Source organism: Peromyscus californicus, unplaced genomic scaffold, assembly GCF_007827085.1.
Source record: "Peromyscus californicus insignis strain IS unplaced genomic scaffold, ASM782708v3 Scaffold_5__1_contigs__length_169319896, whole genome shotgun sequence".
NCBI lineage: Eukaryota > Metazoa > Chordata > Mammalia > Rodentia > Cricetidae > Peromyscus > Peromyscus californicus.
Genome location: NW_026294573.1, coordinates 44229036 through 44241260, shown reverse-complemented (window position 1 = coordinate 44241260; position 12225 = coordinate 44229036). Strand labels below are relative to the sequence as shown.

At 43.1% G+C, this 12225-nt stretch overlaps 1 protein-coding gene across 1 annotated transcript in view; it reads left to right on the top strand.

Annotated features, from left to right (window-relative positions):
- Ndc1 (NDC1 transmembrane nucleoporin) overlaps positions 1-12225 on the top strand; it is a 55264-nt gene that overhangs the window by 36065 nt on the left and 6974 nt on the right. Inside the window, 1 exon segment of the mRNA XM_052717165.1 lies at positions 10160-10320. Coding sequence (XP_052573125.1) covers positions 10160-10320 — 161 coding nt within the window.

Here is a 12225-nt window from a genome sequence, read left to right as displayed (position 1 = left end):
CTCCTTGTGACTGTCAGGTAAACCACAGCTTACGGGAGGACCGCCTTGCCCGAGTTCTGAGGCACACAGTCCGTCATGGCACCGGAGGCTTGAGGGTGGAGCAGCTTTGTCCGTGGCACCAACCAGAGAGCCAAAGAGAATGCCAGTGGTCATTGTCAGTCGTCTTGTCCTCTTTATTTAGTCCACAGTGAAGGCAGGTCATCCTCCCTCAGTTAAACCTCTGGAAATCCCCACCACCACACACACACAGACAGGTGTGTCGCCTAGGTGATTCTTAATCCGATCAAGTTGACAATGGAAATTGGCCTTCATAAAGGCCCAGAGAGTTTTCACCAGTACCCTACAATCAGGGTGTATATCTCATTTCTCTAGAATTTTATGCGATTTGACCTAACTTATGTGTAATACTCCAAAAGAAATGCTTTATAAAAATGTTTGTAACAGCTTGGGAGGTTAAAACAGGGCTTGTTTTGCACGACCAAATTTCTCTTGAAAGACTACATATTGCTATGATTTATTCAATCATGATCATACTCAATAAGTGGTTGAGTCAGAATTGGCAACCAGGCTTTTGGACCCCTGGTCCTAAGCAGTCCACATATCAGATTCTTTCTTGAGGGCTTGGCAAGGGTGTACATTTCTTCGCTTCCTTTCTTAAGACAATTGCCAGAGTGTCAGATCTGGAGTCAAACATAGTTGGGTTTTATTGAAAAAAAAGTTGTTTGCTACATTTCTTTGCATTTCAAGATTCCATTAATTAGCTGGATAGTGGTGATGGCACACACCACTTATCCCAGCACTTGGGAGGCAGAGGCAGGGGGATCTCTGAGTTCAAGGCCAGCCTAGTCAACCGAGTGAGTTCCAGGACAGCCAGGGCTACAAAGAGAAACCCTGTCTCAGAAAAACCAAACCAAACAAAAACAAGATTCCATTAATTAGAAGCTACAAATCCATGTTAGAAATTATGAAATGTACAAAAGGATACATTATAGGACCAGTGTATCTCAGTGTACATATCTGGGTGATTTGAGTAGTTCCTGCCTCAGGAGGCGTGGAGGGTGAAATGGATCACCCCTGTCAAGTCACTTGACCTCTCTTAAGTAAATGTTTGTTCACTCCTGTGTTGTAGGACAGAACTCTATATGAAAAAAGAGCTTTCAGATTAAAGAATCATTTTCCCCTAAATTCCCAAGAACTTTTGGTCGTGCTATAAGGAAGCAGTCTAGGAGACACAGCACAGGACAGCTCCACATTTGTATCCAGGCTTCCCTGCTTTCTGAGTGGCCAGATGAATAATTAGTTCTGCTTTCTGAGATCAGTGTCTTATTCATAAATGGAAATGCATGTCACTTGTCACTTCTGAGATGCTTAGTACTGAAAGGGCTTCAGATTCTGGGGTTAGGGAAATAGCTCAGCCAGTGAAATGATTCTCACACAAGCCTGAAGACGTAAACTTGATCCCCAGCAACCACAGGAAAGCCAGTGGTGGTTTATAGTCCCAGAGATGGTTATCCCTGGAGCTCACTGGTCAACCTGTAGGCTCATTCTAATTATTGAGCCCCAGCTCCCAGTGAGAGGTCCCTTTCATCAAACAAAGTAGACAGTGGCTGAGGAATGCCACCTAAGGTTGACTTCTGGCAAACATGCACAGAGTATTTGAGATTTTGAGGTTTTTCAGATTTGAGAATATTTGGATAGACTTTAGTGGTTGAGGGTCTCAAATCTGAAATATCCCCAAATCCATTTTGGAGCACTTCAGATTTCAAAACATTTTGGACTCAAAATTTTAGATTGGGATATTCATAATTCTGCACCTTTCAGAATTGTGAGGATTATCAGAAATAACTCTAAAGGGTCTAGAATGGTTTATTGCGGAGCGGAGAGTATGGTAAGTAGTGGGTGCTATTAATGTGAGCGGAGCTTGTCATGTGTGGCTGCTTTAGCAGATGTTATTTGACATGACGCTTTTGAAGCACTTACTCAGTTGCTGGCACACAGTAATTGTAGTCACTTATTCTAGCCAAGTCTTCAGTACTAAGAGTGCTTGTCAGCCACAGGCCATTTTGTCCTCTTGGAGACATTTAGCAGTGTCTAAAGACACTTCTGATTGTATTTAGTTTGGCTTTTGCTCATGTACAACTGCGTGGAAATATAAGTGGGCAGTTACTTTCATAATGGCAGCCTCTCTGTAGGCTTGCTTAGGCCCAAAGTGTAAGCAGCACTCCCAGGGTATTTTGTCTCTCTGTGCTGTGCTGGGAGTCCCTGCTTATTATTGATACTCGATAGTTCTGTGAGACCCTCCTTACGTAATCTGAGTGGAGAGCAAGGACCACATACAGCGAGTTCATAAGAGAAGCGATGCTTGTGTGCGTCACAGCTGCGAGTTTAGTTCTCCTACTGCGGGTAGTGCATTGGTCGTTGTAAACCTCAGTGGCCGGTGCGGAACCTGTTCCGAAGCTCCTTCATGCACTTCACCTTAGTCGTTCCTCACCATGTACTTTCACTGTACTAGTGCTACTCAGTCACTTGAACGTTTATCTGTTTAGTATTTTAAGTCATTCCTTTTAACTTAATTATTTAAAAGAAAACATAACTATTGTTAAAAGGAAAAATCTAGTTTGGCTTCTTGTAGGTAGAGTACAGGTTTAAGATACTATGGTATTGCAAACCATATCATCTATTTTAGAATTCAGGTTAAGTTTTTTTGTTTTTTTTTTTTTCCGGTTTTCCCAGACAGGGTTTCTCTGTGTAGTTTTGGTGCCTGTCCTTGATCTTTGTAGACCAGGCTGGTCTCAAACTCACAGATATCCGCCTGATTCAGCCTCTTGAGTGCTGGGATTAAAGGCGTGCACCACCACCGCCCGGTTTGAGTTCTTTTTCTTAATGATTTTTTATTTTTATTTTACGTGCTTTGGTGTTTTGCCTGCATGTATGTCTGTATGAGGGTGTCAAATCCCCTGGAGCTGGAGATCCAGACAGTTGTGAGCTGCTGTGTTGATTCTGGGAATTGAACCTGCGCCATCTTTTCAGCCTCTAAAAATTCTTTTATGTGTACCATTTTAGACTAAACATACTGTGTTACATTCCTGACAGTATCTGAGGTAGATCCCCTAAGAAGGAAAATGAATATTTCTCTCCCATGAAGTAGCTGAGCACGTGTAATGGGTGTGGTGAGGAGGTGAGGACTGTAAATAACCTGGGTCAGCTCAGGTCAGGCTTTTCTGCCAGATGAGGTAAGTTTAGGTCAGTTCTGTTGCCAGAGCAGCTGTAAAACAGTTTTTAGTTTTCAGGTGTCTTTTTCTTTTCTTTGTTTTGGATTTCAGATTTGGGGATAAGGCAGTTAAAGTAAGAAAAGTCGGTGGTTTTCATTTCATTAACATCTCTGTAGCTGTTACTGTTTGCTGAAGTCCCCGAACCTGTGGCCTCTTTTTCACGTGGAGGTTAGTGATAGGAGGTTACTATAGAGTCTAAGAGGATGGTGGGCTCCTCATGGAGCCCTGACGCAGATCCATTCTGCATTTCTTCTTTGAGCAGTTCTGACTGGAAGGATTGATGTTTTCGGACTGGAGGAAGTGCCTGCTGTATAAGCTTTAGGTCCTGAATTTGGCTCCCTAGTACCCAGGGGGAAAAGCCCAGCATGGCAGCATTTGGCGGTTATCTCATCTTTGGTGGGAGAAGGGTGCCCATAGCCAGACTCCTGAAGCACCGGCCAGCCTAGCCAAGTGGAAGTGAGAGACTTCCCTCAAAAAACAAGGTGGAGAGCAACCGAGGGAAAGACAGCTGATGTTGGCCTCAGGTCTCCACATGCATACACACACAGGAGAGTGGACTTTCTGGATTTTATTCCTTTCAAAGAACAATTATGTAGGCGGAGTTTTTTGACGGGACTGCAACCAGCTCTGTTTGCCAGCAGCTTCCCAAATAACCACTCAGAGACTTACTATTAATTACAAATCCTCGGCCATTAGCTCAGGCTTATTACCAACTAGCTCTTACAACTTAAATTAATTAATTCATTTCTGTTAATCTATGTGCTGCCCATGGCTTTTACCTTTCCTGCATGTCCTGCTTCCTTCCTGTTTTGCTGGGAACTCCTCTGACTCTGCCCTTCTCCCTAGCATTCTTTCTTCCCTGAAAATTTTGCCTAGCTATCGGCTAATCAGCTTTTTATTAACAATGAGAGCAACATATTTTCACAGTGTACAGAAGGATTATTCTACAGCACAATACTTACAAAAAGTTCAATAAAATTGTTTTCTTGCAGTTCCCATTAGATATATTGGGTCCTTTTAAAATCCAAGGGCAGGTGTATTATGAGAGCATAGTGATTTGACATTTCTAGTGTTTGAACAATTTGTTGTCATCCTGAGAATTATTTCATTGTTTTTTTAAATTATTTTTTAATTTATGTGCATTGGTGTTTTCCCTGTATGTATGTCTGTGTGAGGGTGTTGATGGGTCCTCTAGAGTTGGAATTACAGACAGTTGTGAGCTGTCATATAGATTCTGGGAACTGAACCCAGGTCCTCTGGAAGAGCAAGCAGATAATGCTTTTAACCACTGAGCCATCTCCCCAGTCCTGAATTATTTCATTATTAATAATCATTTTTCCCCATTTTTGGTAAAAGACTAATAAAATATAAAAATGTTAATATAGTGTGGTTTCAAGAAACACTAAATAAGAAGTTTGGACACACATCTTTGTAGTTATTTCTTCGTAAAGGTTCCATTGAGTGAAGTTGGTAAGTTCACATTTTAGAAAGTTCTTTAGCTGAGTGTGTTGTACATGCGTTTAGTCCCATGATGTGGGAGGCTGCGGCAGGCGGGGTCCACATAGCCGGCATCAAGAGTCCCTCTCTCACAAACAAACAGACAAACAGATTTTTAAAGTTTGCCTGCATGTATGTATGAGCACTGTGTGTGCCTTGTGTAGGCCGGAAGAGGGCGTTGGGGCGCCTAGCCTAGAGCGGGGGTAACAGGTGGGTGTGAGCTGCTGTGCTGGTGTGAGAACCAACCCCAGTCCTCTCCCCAAAATCTTCCGTTGACAATGGCAGAGAATAATGCCGCTCTATTATAGCAGTTACGTAGACAAACCAGCAGAGTGCAGAGGCAGGCAGCAGTAGCTCGTCTCTGTAAAGTGACATTTGCTGGTAGTTACATTAACAGAATGCAGTTGTCAATAATTAGTGTTTTAATTTTATTTTAGTTAGCTCAGTCATTTTATCATGATCAGTATAAAATTGTTAGTGAGGTATTTTGTGGATTTTTTTTTTCCTCCAAAGCTGGGTTTCTCTGTGTAACAGCTCTAGCTGTCCTGGAACTCTCTTTGTAGACCAGATTGGCCTTGAGTTCACAGAGATCTGTGTGCCTCTGCCTCCTGAATGCTGAGATTACAGATGTGTGCCACAACTGTCCGACAGGTCTTTTGTGTTCTTTTCTTTACACTGTTTTTGGAAATCTCATGTGTTTCTCATTGTGTAGCTCATCTCAGTTCAGTGCTGCCACATTTCAAGTTCTCAGCAGCTCTGACTAGTGGTTGTTGACTTTGTCAGCATGGCTCTGAAATGATTGTGATGGCGCTGATCTTACAAGAACTGGAAATCTTGTCATGGTGCCACATGCCTGTAATCTTACCACTTGGGCAGCTGAGGTGGGAGAAATCTGGCTTGAGGCCAGCCGGTACTACACATTAGCTACAGACTACCTTCAGAAACATAGAAAGACCCTCTCTCTGAAATAACACATAGCTCTGGTCAGATGGTTCAGTGGGTAAAGCACTTGCTGTGTAAGCTAACGGACCTGGTTCAAATCCCGAGAACCCATGTAAAGCTGAGCACGGTAGTGCACATCATTTTTTTTATTATTAAAAATTATTCTATGTGTATGGGTGTTTTGCCTGCATGTATGTATGTACACCATTTGCATGCTTAGTGCCTGCAGAAGCCAAAAGAAGGTGCTAGCTCCTCTGGAACTAGAGGTTGCGAGCTGCTGGGAATTGAACATTGGTCCTGGAAGAGCAGCTAGTGCTCGTAACTGCTGAGCCGTCTCTCTCTCCAGCCGTCCTCAGTGTACATCTCAGTCTGCTTATGGAAAGATGGGAGGCAGGGACAGAAAAATCCCTGGAAGTCCATTGGCCATCTAGTGTGGCATTTGCAGTGACAACTGTCTTAAGGTGGAAGCTGTGGTCTGACACCTGACGCTGTCCTCTGACTGCACAAATGCAGCATGGTGTACGTGTAATTCCCATACATGAAAATAAGTTCAGACAGAACAGTGTTGTGTGTGCGTGTGTGTGTGTGCGTGTGCGTGTGGAGAGAGAGAGAGAGACAGAGACAGAGACAGAGAGAGAGAGATGTATGCACTGTAGAGGCCAGAGGATATCCTCAAATGCCATATACTTTTTTTTGAGACAGGTTCTTCGTTGGCATGAATGGTCACTGAGCCCCAGGAGTCCACCTGTCCTCACAGTTATAAACTTGTGTCCCTATTCCTGGTTCTAGAAATATATTATATATGTGTGTGTATGTATGTATAATCTACATTTTTTTTTGTGTATGTGTATGAGGTGCCTATGCCACTTTCACCATGTGGGTCCTGAGAATAGCGCTCATTCATCAGGCTTGGTTGTAAGTTCTTTTACCTGTTCAACTATCTTGTGAGCCCTAGAATCATATATTTTTAAGAAGAAAGGGGAATATATATTGTATTTTCACTAGTGAGTCACTCAAAAGGAGAACATCCCATAATATTTTTCTGGTCTTCAAATATTTTATAAGGCCATCGTGTATTCTGCAAAGACAGATGCATGGCACTTTCCCTTGATCATACATGATTTTGTGTACCAAACTTAACGTCATTTACAAGAATCCAGCAAGTAATGGAGATGTTCAAGTAAGAAAAAGGATGGCGGTGAAGTTAATGCAGTTTTTGTATGGGTCTCGTGGATTTGTATTTATAAACCTAACAGGGAAATTGTTCGTAATTGTATTGCAAAGGAAATGTCTATGGTCTCTTCAGCAAGATTCTGAAATTTAAAAAAAATGATTGTATTTTGATTATACAAACACAGCAGCCAGAACTATTGATGAGTTTGGACATACTCAGCATATATCTTCATTTTAAATCAGTATTTACAGACAAGATGGGTTTTAGGTTTGCAGGGCAGCTGTTGGGCAGCTAATTGCATAGAGAGGGTATTTTCCATTTCAGTTACATATTCTTTTTCATCCTGAAAAATGAGCCAGGTGTGTTAGCCCAAGCCTTTAATACCAGCAAACAAGAGACCAACTTGGTCTACACAGCAAGTTCCAGGTCAGCCAGGATTGCATAGTAAGACCCTGGATTGTTTTTGCTTTTAGACTAAACCTGCAAAATACTGGATAAAAATTGAGTTTGCTACTTTTATATTCTGACTTATATTTGCATATTTATTTTACATTATCTGTCTTCTGTCAATGTATTCAAGGCTACTGTGCGTGTGTGTGCGTGCACGCATGCATGTGTGTGGTGTTAGGATGGAATCCAGGAGGTGATGTAACTAGACTATAAAAGTCACAAGTTCAGTGGATCCAGGTAGTAAAGGATGATGTCTGTTTTCTGGGTATAACAGCATGAGATCAAATGTGTGAGGAAATTACAATGACAATAACCTCCCCATTATGACTCAGTGTTCTTTAATATTACTCAAGTGTTTCTCTGAACACTACCTCCCATGCTGCCTAAAAGTATTTCAACTATGCCCAGTCTTGGAAATAGCTCTAATAAGTGATCATTGTGAAAGAACAAATGATTGGACTTGAAGTTAACATGGCATCCTCAACATATGCATCAAATTTTGTTCCTTTTCCAAAATTCTAGTGTATGGTAAGAGAATTGTTAAAACACAGAAATCCATAAGCAGGGCAGAGTCAATAGCAGCCCAGTCTGTGAAGCTGGTGAGCAGATGTCGATAGGTTTGGCAGATCCCAGAGGCGGGTCCTGAGTTGGCAATGGGAAGGGCTCTTGGTACCTTTGCCCCCAAGGTCAGGCACCAAAAAAGGAGTTTCAGAAACCGGTTAGGACCCTAGGTTCTCTGCTGCTAATTGCTCCTTCCCCACCCCAGCCTGAGGTTCATCCTCTAGAGACTAGAACATGGGCCTGCACTGGGAGAGGCCTGGCAGTGTGGGGATGCACAAGGTGAGTTCCACTGAACACCGGGGCCCAGCCCGTCACACAGGATAGTAGACGACTGTTCTCTGGGTGACCTAGGGACAAAGACTTCAAATGACTGAGTGTGGAGTTCACCTCAGTGTCCATGCTGATCACCTTCCAGGAAGCCTGTCAGCTCCGGGAAGCTTTAGTCAGCTCCTTGGGAAGTTCCACTTGCAGTCAGGAGCCAAGCATCACCAGCTTTCTGAGGAAAGGCTCTAATATGGCTGATAGAGACCAAAAGAAGCAAGGGAAGAAAGTATAAAAAACAAAAGAACTATCATCAGAATCCACAGAAATAGGGATATTATATCCTTGAGCAAAACTAGGGTACTGAAATAAGAAAGAACAACAAGATGACATACAGGGCTCTTGAAATTCAGACCACGATGGCTGGGGTGATTTCACTCCTGTGATTGTCTGTGGCTGTGAAGACAGTGCATGTGACATAGCTCTCCTCTCTGATCACTCTTGCCACAGTAGGCTAACATGCTCCATCCTTGTTTCTCTCTTCCCTTCCTGTAATAGCTGTGATATTTTAAAATTGTAGTGTTTGGGGCTGGAGATGGCTCAGTGGTCAAGAGCACTGACTGCTCTTCCAGGGGACCGCATTCAGTTCCCAGCACCCAAATGTAGTCAACAACTAACTCCAGGATCTAACACCCTCACACAGACATACATGTAGGCAAAACACCAATGCACAAAAAAATAAAAGTAAAGGTTGGGGATTTAGCTCAGTGGTAGAGGCCCTGGGTTCGGTCCTCAGCTCTGGAAAATAAATAAATAAATCAATATTTAAGAATTATATTATTTGCTCTTGGCCCTCCAAAGACTTTAAGCTTTCATGGTTTTGAACTGTATCAACTGTAAATAAACTCTGTTTCACTGTGTGTGCTGTCTCTTGTCCCACCTACTACTGCTCACTGGCACCCATCTGTGGTGGTATTGTGTTCCCCAAAATATTGTGCACCCTAATAAACTTATCTGGGGTCACAGAACAGAACAGCCACAATATTAAACATAGAGGATAGGCAGTGGTCGCACACGCCTTTAATCCTAACATTCCAGAGGCAGAAATCCCTGTGGATCTCTGTGAGTTCAAAGCCACATTGGAAACAGCCAGGCATGGTGACACATGCCTTTAATCCCAAGAAGTGAGCCTTTAATCCCAGGGAGTGATGGCAAAAACAGAAAGATATATAAGGCGTGGAGACTAGATAGAAGCATTTGGCTGGTTAAGCATTCAGGCTTTCCAGCAGCACAGTTCAGCTGAGATTCATTCTGGATGAGGACTCAGAAGCTTCCAGCCCGAGGAAACAGGATCAGCTGAGGAACTGGTGAGGCGAGGTAGTTGTGGCTAGTTCTGCTTCTCTGATCTTCCAGCATTCACCCCAATACCTGGCTCCAGGTTTGATTTTATTAATAAGACCTTCTAAGATTCATGCTACACCCATCCTCTAGAACTGTAAAAACTACTTTAGAATTAAAAAGAAAGAGAAAAGTGACTTTCTTTAATAAAGGTTAAAGTTCTGGTCCTTTTTGCTAAGATCAGGATAAAAACTGTCCCCTGTCACCAGTGATAAACAGAGTATGGGATCTTGGGGCTTCGCTGGGTCCTGGAAACTTGAGATGTCCTGGACAGGTGTTTTCAAAGTGTTGTGACTGATTCACTAAAGAACACACATGATTTTGTAGATGTGTACATTATCTATAATAAAAATTTCACTTGTTAGACTGACTTGACTTTTTAAAATTTATATTTAATTTTTTCTTTTAACACTTATTTCGCGTGAAGGCGTCAGAGGAAGCTTGTAGGTGTCGTTTCTCTCCTGTGGGGTCTGGGGATTCGACTCCAGTGAACCTAGGTCACCCAGCTTTGCAGCAAGTGCCCTTACCCACTGAGACATCTCAGGCCTCGCCTATCCTGACTTTCACAATCATCTGAACTCGTGTGTTTTTCTTCCTGGTCTAGGCCGTTGACAAGTACTTCAAGCTGCCTCATGCTTCTAGTAAACCATCCCGGATTTCAGGAAGCCTTGTGGACTCATCCTACAAAACATTAAGATTTGCCTTCAGGGCCTCACTGAAAACCGCTATCTACCGCATAGCCACCACGTTTGGTGAACATCTGAAGTAAGTTTGCCCATCTGATCCACACTGATGGTCTGATGGTCTATGTCAGGAGTTCTCTGAGGGCTGGGTACGAGAAGGCTTGCGGATTGCAAGTTTTCTTATAGGTCCCTGATGGTTCTCTGTAAGTAGAGCTTACATATGGACTTGGTATTTGTATTTACAATTTTTGTTTATGACTATCTTTGGGGATTTCTTTCAAATGACAGAAAGTTGTAAAAGTAGCAGTATATATATATATATATATATATAGGCATTCATAAGTGTGTGTGTGTGTGTGTGTGTGTGTGTGTGTGTGTGATTTATTTAAATTTTCAAAAGATCCTTAAAGGAGAAAAAAATCCTGAGTGCCTTTCCAGAAAAGCATATTAAAAATAATTCTCTTTTTACATTTTGGTCAGGAAACTTTAAGACTTGGGTACTTGGGTGAGCAGAATATTCCGTAAATGAGGCTGTGGTGCTTTGTGAATCATGCTGGAAAAACACCGGCAGATCACAACACCTTCAGAAACTGAACCAGAGAGAAACCACAAATGCCAGGCCTGTTTATATTTAGTTTCATTGATGTTTACTGCTTTGCTCTCATGAAATGCTCTGGCTGGACAGGATGAAGGACACTGGTTTCCTAACGAAGCTATGTTTATTGTAATTAGAAATGAGTTCTAGAAGGCATGAGAGCTCGTTCCGTGTTTCCGTGTGCAGTCAGTAACAGAATACTGTATACTGCCTGCCTTTGTTTTCTGTTCCTTGTGCAGCACAGGGCAGGAGCAACGGCAGATTTGGTTCTTGTGAGAATATAAAAGAACTGTAAATGATCCTGTATCATCGAGACATTTATCTGATTGTTTAAAAGCAAACAAAAATTATGTATTAACTTCCAGACCTGTGCTGTTCAATGTGATGGCCATGGATTGTAACTTTTCCTTTCTTTTTCTCAACAGTTTTATGTAGGGCAGGGGTTATCCTAATTACACAGGTGTGTCAGTGGAGGCACAGAATGGTTAAATCTTGTCTGATAGCACATGCATGCTGGAAGGTGAACCTGAAATGAGGTCATGTTTGTCCTTAAAAATTCTGTCCTCTCAGGCCAGGTGGTGGTGGCGCACGCCTTTAATCCTAGCTCTCAAGAAGCAGAGGCCGGTGGATCTCTGAGTTCAAGGCCAGCCTGGTCTTACAGAGTTAGTTCCAAGACAGTCAGGATTACACAGGGAAATCCTGTCTCAAAAAAACAAAAAAAAAAGTGTCTTCTCTCCATTTACAGCACTAGTCTGCCGCATGATGCGAGCTGGCCTATAGGGTGTGCTCAGAATGCACTCACGGTAGGGTGCAAGCTGGCCTAAGGGTGTGCTCAGAATGCACTCATGGTAGGGTGCAAGCTGGCCTATAGGGTATGCTCAGAATGCACTCATGGTAGGGTGCGAGCTGGCCTAAGGGTGTGCTCAGAATGCACTCACGGTAGGGTGCAAGCTGGCCTAAGGGTGTGCTCAGAATGCACTCACGGTAGGGTGCAAGCTGGCCTAAGGGTGTGCTCAGAATGCACTCACGGTAGGGTGCGAGCTGGCCTAAGGGTGTGCTCAGAATGCACTCACGGTAGGGTGCAAGCTGGCCTATAGGGTGTGCTCAGAATGCACTCACGGTAGGGTGCGAGCTGGCCTAAGGGTGTGCTCAGAATGCACTCACGGTAGGGTGTGAGCTGGCCTAAGGGTGTGCTCAGAATGCACTCACGGTAGGGTGCGAGCTGGCATGTAGGGTGTGCTCACTCACTGATGATGTAGAAGATGAGTAGGTGTGTGTATCTACTGACAGCAAAAGCAGAGAGCATGGGGATGAGATAAGGATTTATTAGCTAAGAAAGGCAGGTAGATGGCTGATTGAAAGTTAGGAGAATGAAGTTCTGACTTTCCCCTT